Genomic DNA, 20,078 nt, shown 5'->3' on the forward strand with positions numbered 1-20,078 from the left:
TGTGTTTTCAAAACGCCTGGTGGTTTGGAAACGGTGCCGCGCTCGGCTCCGTCTCGAATAATACATATTTATGTGGGAATTAATGGGCAGAATCTTTTAAAATACTCAAACGTAAAATGGCTTCTTCTAATAAAGCTTTTGAGGCTGCAGCGAGGGAAGTGTCTGTGTTCCCCAGACAGATTTATGATTGCAGCACAGCAATAAATTTCAAATCTGTTTTTATTCCTGTTACTTTCATAGGGATCATTGCTGATATACTGTATCTGGTGAAAAATATGCTCATGAATACTCAAATTTAGTGTTCCACTTTTTTTCTTTCTTTTTTTTTTTTAAGACAGCCTTCAAGCAGATGCATTACTCTCTCGTGCTCCCTGGCGGGGTTTGAGATTTCCTTCTTATAAGAATCACAGACAGATGATTTCACTAAATTATAATTACAGAAACACACGGTGGAGCAACAGATCACAGTCGTCTCTAGGCTAATTGCTAAATGAAACTTGGTCCCTCCTCAGCCACCAAAAGAGGAAAAAAAAAAAAACCAACAAAAAAAAACAACAATCTTGCTAATATCCTTTGATAACATCTGACACGTAATTTGTGCGCAGCCTTTGTAATGACACAATGAACATTTCGGAGTGCACTCACAAGCGATCCTGATATATGCTTTTTGGCTCTTCTGGGTGCCCGTAGTGCTCCAGGCGACACACTGACACCAGTACTCATCGAGACCGAAGATCTTCTCCACCTGCTGTCTGGTGATGTCAATCGTCACCTGCATGACTGGCAGCGCTGCAAAGCAAACACAGGAGTGGCATGGTGAACACCGGAGACGGGAGCCCCCCCTCCCCCCCCAACCCCCAACAGGATGCTCGACTGCAGGAAAGAGTTAAATACCGATAAATATTGCCTTCAACGGAAAAGAAAACAAATGAGCTGAACTGAAACCTTCGGTGTATTTTGTACCTTGAACTCAACCGGCAAAGTAATTTAAAAAAAAAAAAAAAAGAGCCAGGCAAAATAAACAAGCAGAGAGCCATAATCATATATAAACAGAGTGCTTGTTAACTGAGGAAAATGAGAAGAGAGCCTCACAGCTATCCTTGGTGTAATTTGGAGGGTGTTAAAACGGCAACAGTTGGGAAGGAACAAGGAAGCACTAAACAAACACGCCACAAACAAAAATACTCGCAATAGCCTGCTCCTCCCATTATTAAATCCAGGAGGGTGGGTGTGAGGGCTCACAATCTATGGAGTGTTTTCTCCACGGTGGCTGATATAAGTGATGCTGCTATAGTGCAAGGTAAAAATAGCTTTATTGCTTTTCAGGAGAAAGAAAAGACAAGCAGTCTCTACACAAACTAAAAATTGGGATGAGATTCGCTCTGCTTAACTGCCTAAACAATATACTCTTGTCAGATTCTTGCCTTTTTTTTTTATATTTGAGAAGCAGACTTTCATTTCATTTTCCTTTGACCTTATATTTGGGACTTGTAATCCGGAGGTATTTTTTTTTCTATATCGAACTGCAACTTTGATCCCTGCTGTGTGTCCCACTTTGTCTTTACTCACATGAAACCGTTGCCCCGTTTCCCCTCGAGCTCCCGGCTCCCTCTCTGTCTTATCTTTTCTCTTTGTTGTCTTTTGGAGAGATGTGTATAAAGACAGTGTTTTAGAGTCACGGAGGACGCATCACGGAGAATGACAGGAGAAGCACATACAGTGCAGTGTCGTCAAATCTCAATGGAAAGCCACTCTTCAACAACATTTACATAAAAGCACTTTGTGACACTCTTACACTCCCCTCACACACTTGATCTGTCATTTTCCAGCTCCAGACTGAAGCTTGACTAAGTGGCACATATCACGCCATCAAACCTATACAGCAATTACAAAAAGCACTTGTGCTGATACACGGCATTCATCAAACCAAAACGGGTATTTTCTCTTCTTCTTTTTTTTTTTTTCGGTAAACAATTTGAGGCAAACTGCTCATGGCTTTGTGGAGCGCAGCCTGGCCCTGTGGTGATGTGAGCTGTTGGGGAGGAGAGTGGAGTGGTTCCATTCGCCGGCAGCGACATGCAGTGATAAGCAGCGCTGAGGGGTCACCAGCAGACCCCCCCATATATTAGGATCTGAATGTGGCAGCTTTGGCTATATGTGATCACAATAAATGTGTGTACATGTGCAGTGAATCAAGCCCCGAAGCGCCACTCTGAGCATCAACAACAGCCGGGTGCTGTGTGCACGATTTCCCCAGCACACTCTCGTGTGTAGCTTCGCTCACAGCTAATTTAAAAAAAAGAAAAAAGAAAAAGAAAAAGTAGAAAATGGGGCTGTTTAGAATGGATTCAATTATTCTGCTAAAGCAGTCCCATCGTGATTAATTTCAAATACAATGCTTGATTCAGAAAATCTATTCCTCGTAATAAAACCCAGCTCCTCTGTTGGCTGTGTGAGTGTATGAGTGTGTCTGGCACAGGCTGAGAGGGCACCTAAAAGCTAAAACAAATGGCTGGAGTAACAAAATGGGCACTACAGAGAATGAACAAATGGAGCAGAAGGAACTCTTACTTCTTTCTTCAAATCGGCTGCATGGCAGCATCTGGCTTCGGCCTTAAAGACGAGGAGGCAGAAAAATGACAGCAACAGCACTCATATACAGACTCCGCATATGCCATCCAAGTACAGCACTCATTTCCATTGTTTGGCTTTGCCTACTCACACACAGCAGACCTGGAAAAAATGCTCACAGCTTATTGTGAAGGCCACCACTTTTACGTGTGAATGTGTCCAGCCGTGTTTGGCTTCACTGGAATGTTTTGGCAAATCAGAGATTTAGCGTGGCCCCGCGGCCTCCTGGGAAAGGCTCGGGATCCACTTCCCTCAACTAAAACACTAACAAAACAGAAGCCGGCGCACGTACTGACGGAAAATACTGACATGAAATCCAACGAGACAGCCGAGAGATTTTTTGCCGTTGCTTTTCTTTTCTTCGTCAGTTTATGTGAATACCTGTAATTAATTAATTATTATCGATAGGATTCTGTGGATTGGACATTACATATGGACACACGACAGCAGCAACAGCACAGTTGCAACGTCAAAGCAAAGGGAAAATCAATGTGCAGCATGCCCTGCAACCTGAAAGTTCAATGATATTCAGAGAAAGGCTTATAGCCTTGGACGTGTACGACAAAACGCATGTGATGGCCCTGATTTAGGCCGAGTGCGCGGCTGTTGGCTTTGCATGAGTTAGTTTGGATAAACGTGTTTTTCTATACATATGTCTGAAAAATGTTATTAAGTGCTGCTCGGCTCTTGGTATGGCCCTACTTACAGAAGGAATTCATTTGATTAATGCAAACCTTTCCTCTTTGAGCTAGAGGGCAAAAGGAAGGAAGATCAGTATGGAGATGCAAAGCATGAACAATAGCAACCTGAGGTTAGAAATCCTAAGAAGAGCAATTTGAAGCTCTGCTTGCCAGGGTAATTGCATTCTGTTTCCTTATCTCTTCTTGTCGCCATAATTACCTGCTTTCTGTGTCTGACACCTTCCAGTAACACTGCTGTGAGTCATTCTGTCCAATTTCACTCCAATTAATAAGTAGGACAAAATAATCTCATCACTTTGTGTACAAAATACCACTATAATTTTATAGTCATTAATAATGATTGGGCAGACTGCTATTTACGGTTGTTTTCCATCGTCAACTCCATTAGGATGGATGTGAGACAAACAAACCTTTATGAACAGCCCTCATGCATGACAAATACAAGAACTCTAATGTAGAGTTAGAGGACAGGCGCATTTCTGAGAATTGGGCTCTGACACACTTATGAATCAATTATATTAATATCGATTTAGAATTGTATGCTTGGCTGCAAGGTGTTAGGAACTAAAAAGAGTAAGAGAGAAATTTACATTTCCTTTCCTGCAAGATACTGAAGCGCGCTTAAGATTCCTGTTAAATGATAATTAAAACATGACACGATTCCCTCAGCCTTCAGTTTGATCTGAAACCCATTTATAAATGAGCTCATATCCCAAACCTCAGTGAAATTACTGTGCAAAATTTAAATGGTGATTATGTGATTGACACAGTGTGAATCCTGGGCTTACAGCTGGAACCCCGGTGGGTTTATTTTTATTGGAGTGCAATGGTGCAACTTATTCTGCTGTGCTTAACCATATTTTTGGAAAGTAAATTTTCACTCTGTAACGTTACATGGGAATTAATACAGGGGGCTGGCAGACAGCAGAAACAAACGTGCACCTCGGCACCAGTGCTTACAGTGGCGCAGTCATCTCCTTTGGCTGTTAATAACGCGGCACATACATATTACATTGCAGAAAAGGGTTAATAAATACAGACGTTCATCTGGGCAAACTCATTTGTCACAGTTGTGTGGCGTGCAATTTCGGTCTTCAAGGTTTCATGGTTTTATTAACCCACGAAGACCCGGGGCAACATTTGCTTGAATACAACACAAGTTCACCTTTTCTTACATGCATTTCTGTGGATCCCGATACATCAATGGGATTTAAAATGATGACATCTTGTGATTGTTCTTAGTTCACATCCAACTCCAAAGGGAAAACATTTCCAGGTTGTAATTGGTTATTGCATTCAGTGGGTTGAGAGTATCGTAATACCCGTTTTCAATTGATATTTTACTAAACATATTATAGTTGTTACTTTAATATTTACATCCATTTGGGGCAAAATAGTCATAAAGCATCTAATTTATTGATTTTATAATCTAATTTCCACAATATACAAGCATGGATGACGATGGCAGCGTTCTCTGTACAGCCTGCACACACAAGGCACAGAAACCACACGTCCAGCCATGAGGACAACGCTGCATGATTTAGACATTTCATTTTCTTGTTAGTGAAGTAGCATTGACATGAAAACCAAACTGAGGGTGAATTTGTGAGCACATTCATGCCGAGAGCTGCAGAAATCGTGCAAACCTGGAATCAGCAGGCCTTTCTGAACACCAGCTTAAAGAAAAACAACATGGAAGAGAAAACATTTCACAAGTGTGTGCTGATTTGCCCAAAAAGCCAAAACGTTTAAACATTTGTTCAATTTTTAAATTCAATGTCATTCTTTTTTTTCTGTATTTCTGAATGCAACAAGACATGTTTTTCTTTTTGTTTTTTTTAACATTTCACTGTGTTTTGCGCCTGAAGGTGTCTTTTAAAACAAGAATTCCATTTATTTTTAATTGGCAAATTTCAAGATCTTCAGGTTGTTGTGAAAACATGTTGAATTAAATGGGGGCTTTTATAATTGAAATATTACTCCTTGCTCTAAAACAGAGAAAACTGTTATTTATATATGCATGTTATTATGATAAGACGATTTATGTGTGTCTCTCTCTCTTTTCCTTGTCATGGTCAGGCCGTATAGTCGGACTGGCTCCAGACCACCACCACGTGATCCTGAGTTGGATAAAGCACATAGAAGATGGATGGATAGATGAATTACTCAAAGACACATCTGGTGATCAAAAAACTGTGCAAGTCAGAAAGAAGGCATCTCTTGAAAAAAGGAGCATTTGTCAAATCACCCAAGCTGTGGGCTCAGGCTCAGACACCAAAGGAAACACACACTGTTTTGCTTCAAGACTTTCCTGAGAGTTTACAAAAAAAGCCAAAGGGAGGGAATAAAAGACTTACAGAAGATGCAGAGTGACTGAGTTCATGAATAAACTGACCTTACTATTGAATGATGGGGCTTGTTGCAAAGTCTTCAGGCAACCCGGGTACAATACACGCTATTACGAGACCCACTGACGCAGGCACACACAGGCAGAAAGGAGAAATTTCACATTTACTGTATTGTGTGTTATTCTGATCTGGAGCGAAGACATGATTATTTACACATGCGCTTCATTCAAAAAAGCAAGACGAGCAACACTTCACAAAAGCGAAGGGGTCACACTACGAGAGCACAGACGTCCTCTTCTGAATGTGTGTGTGTGTGTGTGTGTGTGTGTGTGTGCTTGTGTGCAGGAGGGGGTAGAATGAATCTCCCCCCTGAGCCAACGGGGGCTCAACACACACGGGGTAAACATCATTGGACTCAATCCCGAGCGAGTCGATATTGGGCTTGTCTGAAAGCAGGACTTTATTTTTCTCTCCCTCACTCTTGTTTTCGCAGGCTCTGACCTCAATTCCATAGGGGTCATTTGCTTATCAAAGGCAAAGACTGGAACTTACAGGTCCTGAGTGTGTGTTCATTGTGACCAAGGAAATTCAATTAGGCAGCATCCCGACTGTGTGTGTGCGCGGCTGGGATTCGTCAGTGGATATAGAGGGATTAGGGGTTGGGTGGCGCTACATCAGGGGAATGCACCATTTCAAGGGAGAGAGTTCACAATGGCTGAGAGGAGACATCACAGATGAACACTTTTGCGAATGCACTGTCTGCACATCCTGGCAACCGGTCAAAAGCATACTCTAAGTGTTTCATTTCCTCCTGTGGTTCTTTGTACCAGATGGCATCAGTGTCATCATCAACACCACAAGTGTCCAAAGCTTCCTTTCAAGCAACCGACAATGCACTCCTCTGCAGCCCAATTTAGCTCCGCCACATGGGGAAAAAAAAAAAGTCCAAACAAGAAGCAGAGTTGTCAAAAACTACTTTAGAGCTCAACAGCCTGTCAAAATCAGCCTTGAAGGAGATGTAGGCAAACCAGGGATGGTTTCAGCTTAGTCGTAACACTTTCAATTTTTCCAAAGAGGAACAAGTTAGAATTTAACCCGGTCGACTCTGTTCAGGGTGACATATCAGAAAGTCTCATCCTATAGCTGACACTGTCATTTCTCATGTACATTTTTGTTACAATATCAAATGTGTCATGATTATAGCTTTTCAGGTCATATATATGTTGCGTAACATAATGTTTTTTTCTGCTAGTTGTTGGTACAGATATGTTTTCCTTTTACAAATTACTTTTACAATGTTCGGTTTTTATTCAAATTTTTTACGAGAGTCGAGGCGTCTATTTTAATCAACTGGCACTTTGCACACAATAATATTGGTTTGTTTCCTGTAACGTAAGTTGATTAAACTCCAGGTATCAAAGTATAAAGTACCTTTTTCCCCCCAAAAGTGTTTTTTTCCCCCTTAATTTTTTTCATATTTTCTTTTCCTACGTGATGGGACTGTGCATTTACTGTAATTTACAGACTATTGAGCGCACCTGAATATAAGCCACATCAACCAAATTTAAAAAGAATTTAAAAAAAAAAGAAAAAGAACAAAGCTCAGAGTTACGTGATGCACCTGAACGCATCACCCGTGTATCGGCAGCATGAAGCTTCTTAACCCGTAAAAATCCATAAATTAGCTGTGCCATTGTTGAAAAAAAAAAGTAGCGGTTTATAGTCTGGAAATTACGGTATATATTTGCCATGATAAAAGTGGCATTTTCTTCAAGTAGGTGTAACATTTTCACATACAAACAAAGCCGATGCAAAGTTCCAATCTGCAAATCATGTAGAGCTCACCTCAGGTCACGGAGTCAAGGGCAAAATTGCTTCATCATCAAGTCTTCAGACTTCTATTTCCATGTAAAGCAGAGCTGTGATGGGTTGCTCGGGCTGACTGACATGGAGAGCCGAGAATGGCAGGTGTGTCTGTCTCCTAACAAGGATAACGTGGCCTTCTGAGTGAAGCATGGCTCTATTAAACAGCAAGTGAGACGGTAACAGAAGAAGGGGGGGGATTTGCTGAGTTCATGAAGAATGCACCGGGACCTTTCATTCTGGGATGTTGGTGGGGTTGTGACACGAGTCAGTGGGACAGTGTTCCGGGTCAAGGCTCTGCCGCTGGTTATGACCGGCTTTTCAAGAGCTTCTTTTGATTGAGCTGTCCATTTTCCACAATGAATGCACGCTGCAAGGCCCCCGCTGATGCTCTGAATGTCGTTACAGATTATTCATGGCTGACAAACAGGCGAGCAGGTAGCGCTCCAATCAATCCGGCGAGGTTCAGTCCAATGCCACTCCAAGGAGACTCAGGTGGAGCGGTGACGCTGGAGTGGGAAGAGTAAATGGTGCAGGACAGAGGAAACACTAATGAAAGTCAGGAGCCAACAGGCCCGTTTTTGAATTCCACCTTCGTTATTAAGTGACAAGTCCCAGGATAACGCTTTCATGCCGCCATTCACATCACAAGCACCCAGCACGCGTTAAAAAAAAAAAAAAAACATCTAATCAGCTCTACTGAATATTATCTCTCATCTCAACATATTCCATGCATAAAAACACAAAATGCAATCTGCAGTGCACACATTGCCAAACTAAACGGACTTGTATTGAGAACAAAATAGGGGATTATTTTTCCCGCAGTTAAAAGTGTGCTGGCCGATATCATTTGCTTTAATTGATAAACATTATCATTATTAGCAGCATATGTGGCGCCAGGTGTGAGCTTATGGGGCTAAAGCTGTGAAACTTCTCTCAGGCACTTATACCCAGAGTGCTGCGGTTCATTTCAGACGCGGTAAAGCGGCGATGAAGTCGGAAACATCTAAGTCCCTCCTCTTTTCCATATATTGTCTTTGTTCTGCATCACGCTGATATCGGGGAGCACCCAGGGGTGTATTAGGCCTGAGACTTTCCAGTGACCGGTTTTTAATGCTCTAACAGCCGCACTATCAAGATGAAGTGAGTGAAGCAGGCGCAGCGGGAAAGCAGCTCCAGCTACGTTGTGAAGTTTTAAAAAGCATTCGGTCAAACTGATAACTTCGCCACAGCATTCCAGTGTCCTCAATAGCATGTGAATGCTAATACGTATGCTCGGGTGGGGAAAACAAGTCTTGGACAATAAAATGATTCAGGAAGCCAAGCAGTGTGACAGACAGTCCCCCGTCAATGGCAACCACCACACTGAAGTGTCACTGCAGGCTGCAGTTCTCCTGTCAAGTCCAGTCCAAACGGCAAATCAACACTCCCGCTTCTCTGGAGCCTAAACAACAACAACAACAACAACAACAACAACAAAAAAGGTGCTGCCAAATAACAGAGCCCTGCAGGTGTGTGTTATTCTATACTGTTGGCCACTTTGCTCATTCACAAGCGTCTAATAAAGAAAAAGTAAAAACAGCCATTGATGAGCTCTTATTCGAAATGCCCAAAACACTGGGAACTAACTTTACCAGGTACAGCAGGTATGACAGTAAGCTATATTACTGTTAGGAGTTTCTTGTGGTCACATTATTAGACGCCCTTATCGTTAACTACAAATATATAAACAGAAGCGACGCAGAGACCTACTATATTTCAGGTATGAAACAGGTAAAGTGGAACCCTGAAATCCCAAAATGTATCTGCTGAAGTGTGAAAATATTCAAATATAATGCACAAACTTTAGTATTAAACTTTTAGTGAACCCAAATTTCTCAGACACCTTCGCAGTAAGTGCTGGGCGTTGGTACATCTTTCATTGTACGTGGGGACTCACTGGGTAAACACGGGAGGAAAACCAATGGCGGTCGTGTGGAGATTTTTTAAACTTAACGACAGCAAGAGGAGTAAAGTTGACCACAGATCAAACAGCGGGCTTGTGCAGATTGCCGTACTGATTGTATATTGGCGATTGAAGGGACAAACAGTGATTGTTTTCATTCTCACCAAAGGTTCCAGTAAATGCACAGTGAACTTCAGATTCACACCAGGCACGCCGCCGCCGCCGCCGCAGCAATCTGAGTGATCAACAGCCATTTTAGACAGCGCTCTTCTTCGGTGGAAGCACAGGAACACATTTCAGATGCGATCAAGCCAGACAGGAAGATCGCACACCAAAGGCGAAGCAAAATATAAGGGGCGTGGCGGAGGATGAGGAAATTGTCTTTGTTCTTTTTAATATTCATTTTAAAAATACATTTAAAAAAATCTTGTTGGCACGTCATGTCACTTCATTAATTCAACATAATGTCATACTGTCTGGCAACGGGCCAAAATGCATCAACGCAGAAGCACAAAAATCAATGAAAACTAACACGATCAAAAACAGTAAAGTAAATAAAACATCTCATAATTACACTATGCCGTCATTTCATTTCCCCGCATTGAAAAGTTCCCATGTGTAGCTACTTGTGCTAAATCCATTTATAAAAAAGTGATATTGATGCATCCCTTATTAACATCCTCTAAAACATTATGTTTTACATGTTATCGCTCTAAACAGGTTGTTCCTAAAGTTAGAACATGTACATTGAAGGAAGAGAAAGAATATCACAGCAGGCTCAATTTAAATCTGTCCCTATCGTGTCTTTGATAATCTGTATCTCTCAATCATCCTTCAAAAAACATCTATAAGAAATGTATGAAATATCATACAGATACAAACATTTCACCTCACATCTAATAAGAGAATATCTAATGCAGCCGAAGGTTAGAGTCAGAAGAAGTTTCAATAATTTATATTTGCAAGACAAAATTTATTTCAGAGAAATAAGTGACTGAATAATCAGAAGGTATTTTTGGATCCAAAGGAAATACTTTCTTTGATATAGGAGAGTTTTGAGACGGTTCCAAACTTCAGAAAATAAGTAAATGAACGAAAAACACATGATTACATGACACAAGTTTACGGAAGGAACAGGAGATTGAGTTATTGCTCCTGCTGCTAACCGTCTGGAGTGAGACCGCCGCACGCTTCATTTAAGAAGCAGAAATATGAATCAGGTTTGGCCACGAGCAAAACAACTGATTATCTGCTCCACTATCCACAATGATAATAACTCGAGCATTTTGCATCACTCCAGGAGAGTCTGCTCTTCAGTACAAATAATTTCGCTCCCATCCTTCTCGGTAACAACGCAGGCCGCGGCGCAGGAGAAGTGGCGCTCCGGCTGCGTTTTAAGTGCACAGGTGTTCACAGGTTTGGAACGTGTTAATGAATAGATTTTCAGAAACTTCAGAATAGCTTTTCCATGTCACCGAACATGCAACGACAACACATGCCTGAAATCGGGGTTTATTTCTATTCTTTATTTAGATCCGATGGCCTGAAAAGTCACAGAGAAGTCACAGCTGATTACATCAAGTAAACATTAATTCAAAGCAAAGGATTTTTCTATTTACACTGTCCCTCCATAATTAGTTTGCCTAACCTTTCCTTAATAGTGCGCGCACACAGAGGCAGTGCTGTGATTTACCAGGGTGCCCTTACCAAAGGGCCCCCGTTGTAATTACTCTCCATCCAATATCCTGACCTCGATGATTGGCAAGAGCAGAATGTTCTCGATGCCACAGTCTTGGGGCTGGGAGTGACTGGGACCCGCTCCTTTATCTCGCACATGCACCTTGTCCTACCGCGAATGAGAACGCGTCAGAGGTGAAGGCCTCGAGCGCTTTGCTTCTGCTTCCATTACATTTTGCAGAGTGGGAAGATCTGATACAACGCTACCCACATGAAAGCCGCGATAATTTGCTCGGGCTAACATGCTTCTCTCCCCCTTGTCTGACATGGCCTTGGGCGCTGAAGTAAATAAGGAAAGCTGCTTCAGGTAAGTCAGGCTGGTTCCCATCTGGCTGCCGAGTGCTCGGTGCCATACAAATTGCATTACGGTTTTCCCCTCCCTCCTCATGATGATGGTTTTGCCCCTCTTGGGCTTTTGGCCGGCAGTGTTGTCTGAGTTGGGAGGGAGAGGTTTTTGGTAATCCAATGGAGGTGTGTAGGCGAATGTAAATATTGAGGGCAACAACAAACAGTGTTCAGTAAACAGCCTCGGGGAATGCGCAGGTCCAAAAGTCTTTCGAACCAAACTCAAACGTTCTTCGTATTTGTAATAATAACTAATTGTAGTAATGGTGATTGAACTACACGGTAACGTCTACAGAATAAACATTCGTTAATGTGCGTGAGATTACTTTCTGTAAGACTTGCAGACAAATGATCATTCACTTCCCATTCTCCAAACACATTCAGGATGCACAAATCTCAGAATCGCTTTTCAACAAAAAACTGGCATATTATTAAAGGATACTGGTGGAGTGGACCTGCGGACCTTTTAGTTTGAAACGTTTCCCTGTGTACCATCTCCAGGTATTCCTCCCACTATCCAAAAAGCATGCAACAGTATCTCAGTTCATTGCTGACTGTAATTTGCCTGCAGGAGAGAATGTGAGTGTGTGTGTGAACGTCTGCCTCTCTGTGTTATTCCTGTTATGGACGGGCAACAAGGGCAGGGTGTACCTGCCTTCACCCAGTGACCGATGCAACAGACTCCAGCCCCCAACAACTCTAAGTTAGACAAAGAGGTATAGAAGACGAATCAATACATCAGTATTATTACAATATGTACTGTGCACTTCTGCTATTCACTCTGTAATTATTATTTGGGGGTCTGAGATACAAACTCAATTTATTTCTGCAAGATGGTAACTGACAAAATCATTTCCTCTTTCTTCTCCAACCATAAATGCCGAGTATTAATGTGTTTGTCCCAATTGGGGAGATTGAAATATTATTCAGATCATTTTAATGTCGCTTAATTTGTGCAACAGTGATTGATATTGATCATAATGCAGACAACTGTAGTGTCGTTAACCATGATGTCGTGTTCACATGAATATTTAAAACGTGACTGTTGCAGCTTTCACGGTTGTGCTGAAGTGACCAAAAACAAGTTTCAGCAGTGGCGGCTGCAGTTCTCAGAAGAAGTAAAGGTGCTGTTATTGAATGCACTTACAAGCTGGACCACAGTTCAGAGGAGCAGTTTCCAAAGCTCCTGAAAGCTTTTATATGTTTGTGAGAGGGGGGGGGGCTGTCCACCAGCGTTTGGCGTCACCGTAATGTTTGCACAAATCAGACCTTGAAGAAGGGGGCCGGTCACCTTCATTCAAGATACTTTGGATCTTTGAGGGTAAAAGGCCGAAAGAAATTTGTTTAGACGCCACCAACTCCTGCTGTGCCAACTGGAAATACGTCTGAAAGAGAGAGCTCAGCGATGGGAAATGGGAGTGAGATAAATATGAAATGAAGCACAGTCTGCCATTCTGCTTTCAATTATAACATTATATAAGATCTGGCATAAATCTGGGATTCCACCATTAACACATTTGAACCAACAAAATACTAAATATTCTCTTAGCATTTGTGAGCTGAAAGTTGAAGAGGGGACTGATGGGAAAACCAGAGAGGAACTACAACCAAAGGAAGATGTGTAAAAAAAAAAAAAAAAAAAAGAAAGAGGCAAATAAAACCGGACATGATATGAAACAAATATTTGAAAGTTGCAGGCTTGATGCAGAGTGCTTTTGGTTTACTTTTCTGCTCCCATAATTTTGTAAGGTCCCTCCTACGTTCTGTGTAGTTTTAGAAAATCCTGATATAAATATGAGCCAGTCGAAGCTCAGAAACCGTTTTCACCGGTCTTCAGTCTTTACAATATAAACAAATGAACTATTCTTCAAGAAGTTGCAGAGAGACGAGCACCTATAGAGCGCGTCTTCCTCTCCCGCGCATGTTTATACTGAGAGGACTTATCAAAGATAGGTTTCAGAGAGGGTCTGTTTGGCCTTTTGTGGCCACTGTGGGTTCTCGCCCACACAGGAGGATCATTCATGTGATTGCAATCTAAAATCTCATCGCGGGCTGCTGGAAAATACCCCGATCTATTGTCAGTTTGTAATATGGTATTGGATATGGCATGAAAAGAGATATTATGGGTATCAGGAGAAATGTCTGGTGGGTTATGCAGTGATGCAGATACAGAACTGTCGTGTCCTTCAGAATCAATCTTCCCTGAAGACGTATGAGACAAAGTATTACCCTCAAGTCTTACTCCTCTTGTAGACTGAAATAAGAGCAACAGTGGCTGAACTGATGATGTACTCAGGAGTGACACAATGCAAAACAGTATTTCATGTTCAGTTTTTCTTTGTTTTTGGGGGGTGGGGGTTTGTTCAAAACACAGCTTCAACTGTATTTAAATAATCAGTTTTACCCTTGAATCCGACTCAAAGGAAGAGAGAACAAACAAAACTTTGTCAATAATACAACAAAATATCCTGTAGCATGTCTACATCTGAGAGGAAAATATTATATGGAAAATGTTCAGTTTGACTGTGTAATCAGTGTAAATCCCTGTACTATCTGGGTGGTCTCATGACACCGAGTTTACAAGGATCTCCCTCCGTGTTGTTTAGTCCAGAATCCACTATAATGTGATGCATGGGAGGCTGAAGTGCTGGAGACCAAGCACGGATTGAGCCTTTAAATATTCATTTCTTTGTTCAAATGCGACTGCTTTAATTATTAATGGAGTGGATGCAAGACAGAGAATTGTGGACTTTATAAATAACCTGATGCTGAAAATTGAGAGAATCGAGTGGAAGTGCCGAGTGGACCCCTGAGCTCGTTTTGATAGCAGAAGTAGCAGATGTTGGGTGATGGTGTTTATTATGCACACATGAAGCAGAGATGCAGAAAACTGCTGAGCTGGAGCAAACCAAATGTTATGAGGGAATGATTTTAAAGTGATTATGGAAAAGAGATGAAGCATAGCCAAGAGTTGCAAGGATTAAAAAAAAAATGACTAGGTGATTAATGAATAACTTGTCAAACATTCTCAGGCTATGAATCCATTCAAAATTCACAATATCATGCATTTAAATGAGACAAAAGGGAAAAATTCAACACTGACTTCAGATTTTTTTTAATAAAAACACCCTGAACACTTTGAACTTGGGCTTCCATTCAGTTACAAATTTGATTGTTATATATGAATAGACTAAATTCTAATAAAACTGAACCGTTGCCCTTGAAAGACAGACAAGAAAACAGAACCTGTCTAAAAACAACAGGGATGAATTATTCATTTGAATCACATAAAATCCTCAAGATTGCTTCCTGATGGCTCTTGGACCACAACTTCTGCTCCTGTTGTTGCGCGCACGCCTCACTGCACACCTGCCCACATGTAAAGGTTTCCTCAAACGAGTGTTTTCCGCACGGCCCTTTCCTTTTGTGCTTGCGGCAAAACACGGCGACCACACGAGGCCGAATCCAGATATGGTACATGCGGGCAGGAAACTGCTGATGATCGACTAGGGGCTTTATTCCCTGAAACATGAGGTGGGAATGCATTTCCCTGCTTGTTTTTCCACTCTGTCACCCAGCTGAACCCAAAGTCCAACCGCCCTCCTTAGGAAGCACGCCGCCCATCCACTGCAGGGTTACTCCACACTTTTGGGTGAATAAATCCTGCAAGCAGCGTATATACTATAGATGTGTCGATGCCTTTGGTTTTAAATGCAGCACCTCCCCCTGCGATTCACTTATTTGTGACATGCCGAAAAAATATTCTGTTCTCCCTTTCATATTTTACACACACTTCACGAGGAGATTGAAGCTATTCTTCTTCCTTCACCGCAGCACCACTATCCCATACCCAGGACACCCTGCAGCTTTTGGTTCAAAAAGGAAGAGAACAGTGAGCGGATGTTTGTTTGAGGGCTGTGTAAAATACCTATACTGAGAGTCTCCTTGGGGCCAAACACACAAAAGCATTAACTGTCAGCCACCGAGTTGCTCTGCCTATCAAAAATCTCCAAGGACTATTTAGCTGTCAGCTCCCTCACTACACCTTCCAGCCCCACTATTTTTAAACGAATTTGAGTGGAGCAGGTGCTGAGTGACACCACAAACTCCCACTCTGTCTCCCTCTGTCAGTATAACACTCTCGTCTTTCATTTCCAGGGGATGTGGAGGTAAGTTGAAAGACAAAATTACATTATACAGTTAAAAAACTTGAATGGGGGGGGGGCATCAAAGTTCATTGATGATAGTCCAAATAGGAAGCCTGGGAAGAAGTTTACTGGTTCCATTCTGCATCCTCACAGCTTTTGAAATGGTAGATTTTGAGGTATATTGTGAAACCCGAGCACATTTGCAACTTTGGCCCCTATTTGCTCAGCACAAGAAAAGTACAAGTGGTCTGGGTAATGCATGGGTAATGCATGTGCAGCAGCATACAGAGCACATTTTATTCAGATGTCTTGGTTAGGGCACTGAAGGCTCAGAGCTGCAGTTAGACGGATCAGAGCCAATATTCCCATGCAGCTCTGAGAACTGAGCTGCTTCCCACATCGCCACTGTGTGCCTTTGGAAATAAGGCTTTTGATCCATTTCATTTGAGCATTTACAGACATATCATGCCTCCTGCAAGACTGAAATAAAATGCAGTCGTGTGGCGTCATTTAAAACTAAGGAACTCGTGACACTGGATGTAGTCCACACACATGAGGAAGAAACGCCGGCTGGACGGCTGTATTGATGACATGTCGGCGTTTTCCAGACGCACTAAGTAAATAACTCAAACTATTGTGAAAGAAAAGACCGCTAAGACGGCTGAATGCATTCCAACTTCTAGCAAGGGCAGAGCTTTTGTGAGACTGACAAATGAGAAATTACTTGAGAAAAAGCAAAGCGCAGAGCTGACGTGGGATATGTTTTGGTGGGAGGACAAAGCCGGAGCGTGTGGGAGATTGGAACGGCAGCGTTGTTGTTTGACAAATGGTAATTATCTTTTTTTCCCCAAACTTTTGTTCCACTAATTGCAGTTAATTTTGAAATTCATTCTTCCTGCATGTCAAGACCGACTTCAAAGGACCAGACCCGACGTACTCCAGATTTCCAAATAAAAACACGTCTTACACACAAAGTTGGAGACACGGAGAAGTGTGGCTCTCGTATGAGTCTATTGGCGAGATCAATCAGCACAGCTGGCTGGTTTTTAATTCTGCCTGCCTCACTTTACTCCCAACGCTCCAAAACACACAGGCAGTTGTCTCAAGGCCAGACAAACACAGGCGTCAATTAAATCCACTTTGACTCCCTCCTCACTCCGAGGTGTGTTGCTTTGCATTGAGAACGGTCTGCTTCTCCACGCATAGACACAGACCACGGACGCTGGCACCGGGCTGACCTGCCGGAGAAGTCGAATAGCACGCGCTAGCAGATGTGTCACGGGAACAATTCACCTTGCCATCTGTTTTTCGGCGCTTCATTGCCAAATCCTTCCCTCTCCGTCCTGCAATCAAGGGCAGGATGAAATACAAGTCCCATTATGGGGAAGCAGCTAATAATGCATTATCAATTAGTCCCTTTGGCTACTGATCGATGCTTAGCAGGTGGTACAAGGCCATTTGGTTCATTTAGGGCAGTATTGTCCTCTCCCCCTAGATTCTCTTATTTCCTTCTGTTCATTAAGTCTGGCCTCAGAGACGTATCAGGTTTTGCTAAAATTGCAGCAGAGCACTTTTTCTATATCCTATTAAAGATCATGTTTAATCACTGTTATGTGGCCTCTGCTCCATTAGGATGACTCCATACTATAGTAACCTGGATTTTGACAATGGAAAATGACAGTGGGCTTGTTGCTGCTTCCAAATAAATGCCATTCGTGTAAAAGAGAGGGTATAAAGGTAAAGACATTTTTCTGCATCCACGCTGTTGACCTATACAGAGATGAGGAAGAGGGATGAAAAAAAGTGTGTAATACAGGGGGGACGGTGTGAGGAGAGAGTGGGAGGAAGTTGGTGTGAGAGAGGTGATTGGCTGCCATAATACCGCGGATAAGCATTGTGGTATTAAAATAAAGGTTACAGATCGTTCCGGCTAAGCCCAGCTTATCTCCCCCTTGGATCAGAAATTAAATATGTCATCACATTACAATCCAGGATCTAGTCGATCAGAAAATACATATTTTATACAAATGAATCCTCCCCAGGCTGCCGACTCCCAGGTTAGCCCTGAGGTGCAATAACACATTATTAGTTCGTATTCAGAAAGTGATAGATGGCTTTAAAAGATTTAGTCACTGCATCATACAGGGTATTTAGACTTCAGAAGGACTGACAGAGGACAGGCGCTGTGGCTGACAAGCCTGGTGTTGACATGACGGGGTTACATTGCCTTCCCAGTTAGATTCTACATGGTTAATAAATATAAGAAAAGAAAAGAAGTTCAATACCGTTGTGTGATTCTACTGTGAACTATTTCACAAAGTAAGAGGCAAACGTGCAGTTTTTTGATCATTTTCTCCGTGATGTTCGGCTTTCACTGTGAGGAGCGTTGTCAACATCCGGTTCAATCAACAAAGAAAATATAATCTCCCCTCTTTATAAGATGGTCGCTGAGCTTTATTGAAATAGGAATGTGAAATGCATGTATTTTCCACCTGAGAGGGTTTGCTTGCTGGGGTGACAATGTGAAGCGTGGATCAAAATCATTTCCATCAATGCTGGCAGATGAAATGCAAACACAATCAAATCAGTCTGGCCCATACAACAAGCCTCTGCTCAAATGCCAATCTCCCTTCTGCTCATCATGCGTCTGATGAGAAATCATAGAGTGGGAGAATCTCCTAATCTATGCAAACACACTGTCAGTATTGATTTGTTCGTAGGGGGATATGTCTTTATTAAGACTCGTCCCCTCTCTCCGACCTGGGAAAGACACGGTGTGTGCCGAGGCTTAGGAGGCAGTCACAGCCATAACAATTGAGATAAGTTACTGAGGACAGGTAATGAGAACCGATAGACTCGAGGACGGATCGATATCAGACATTGAAACCAGGAGAGGAAGGACAAATTTGACATCTCATTCGCTCTCCATGTTTGAAGGAGTCTCTGAACCAAGTGGTCCTCTTTGTGAGCGTGGATTTCCGGGGGTGCTGGTGTATTTGCGTGTAGAAAGGGGTCTGAAGCATCGATGCAGTGCAAGGAGGTGCAAGTAGAGCGAACTGTAACTGAACAATCGGTCGGAGCAGCTCTTTGTCTTTGGCGCGGAGAATCACTTTCAATAAACAGACCTGTCTGATGAGGGCAGAGGTCACGTCGGCTGGAGCAAGTTATCCACATGTCATGTTACACCCCCCTACCCCCCACCGGAGCCGTGAATACTGAGCAGTCTGACTGGAACACGTCTGCACTTCAGACCTGGCTCGGTTATTAATTTAAACCCTTCCAGTTACTTTGACGTTTGCCCGAGTCTGCTGGGACTCAACATAGATGGAGTAAGCTGAATATTGCCTCTGCTGTTCTGGGTCAGTCCAGTTCAACTCAAACAGCCATGTGTCTGATATTCCTTCAGCTGCAGTCTGCTGCGTGAAGGTGAAGCCAGTATTGATTATGGCTTCTGCTCACTTTGATCAGTTTGCTTTTCCATTTGATACTCTTTATTAAGTAAATTGTGCACAAAAGTCATTAGGGCTGTGGGGATCCCTAGACGTTCTCTTTGTGGATTTGAAAGGTCGTTTCAAGTGCATTAGTGATCAGACGTGCATTTGGAAACCGGCAGTCTGGTTTAACTTTCACTGTGTCACAGACCTGAGGATCAGATCCAGTTTCTCTCTGCTTCTCGGCACACAACTCAACATTTTGGGATGAATGCTTTCCTCTGTGTTCATACACAGAAGCTCAATTCTGAAAAGAAAGTTGGAAATCTGTGTACTACCAATGACTTGCATATCTCATAAACCCATATTTTTCAATGTGGCATATGCAATAATAACATATCCGATTATTATCATTTACCATTGCATGGAAACCACGAGCTCGCTTTTGAGTTTGACTGCAAAAACTCGGATCCTCTGCTTTATCCAACACTCTGTAAACATCCTGAAAGTGAGGAGACCATAGTTGCTTTAATTGTTACCTGGTGCAGGATTGTAGACGCTCAACAATCCAGGGTCTTCATTGCCAGATGTCTCATTTCATGATGGGAAAACAGTTTTCTGTTGGTGAAAGGTCTGGACTGCAGGACGGCCAGTTCAGACCTTTAAAACCCAGCATGAAGTCTGTGGTTCAGCACCGCCTTAATGAAACATGTCAGGGCTTCGCTGATCAGGATGCGTGAAGGAATATAAACACACACACACACCCAATATCTATCTAACTGTCCATACACGTACATAACTTTTAATAACTTAGGTTGTTCTATTGACTGAATGTATCACTTCATTTACTATGTTAACAACACGAACATACAAACACTGACATTCCATCGGTCATGTCACGCAAACCGAACTAAATGAGTTCATTCTAA

General features: G+C 42.4%; 1 protein-coding gene across 1 annotated transcript in view; it reads right to left on the reverse strand.

Annotated features, from left to right (window-relative positions):
* unc5a (unc-5 netrin receptor A) overlaps nt 1-20,078 on the reverse strand; it is a 143,086-nt gene that overhangs the window by 43,739 nt on the left and 79,269 nt on the right. The window contains exon 3 of the mRNA XM_080466142.1: nt 646-789. Coding sequence (XP_080322268.1) covers nt 646-789 — 144 coding nt within the window. The remainder of the gene's footprint in view (nt 1-645; nt 790-20,078) is intronic.

The sequence above is a fragment of the Lipophrys pholis genome, assembly GCF_963383615.2.
Source record: "Lipophrys pholis genome assembly, chromosome: 6".
In the NCBI taxonomy this organism is placed as follows: Eukaryota; Metazoa; Chordata; class Actinopteri; order Blenniiformes; family Blenniidae; genus Lipophrys; species Lipophrys pholis.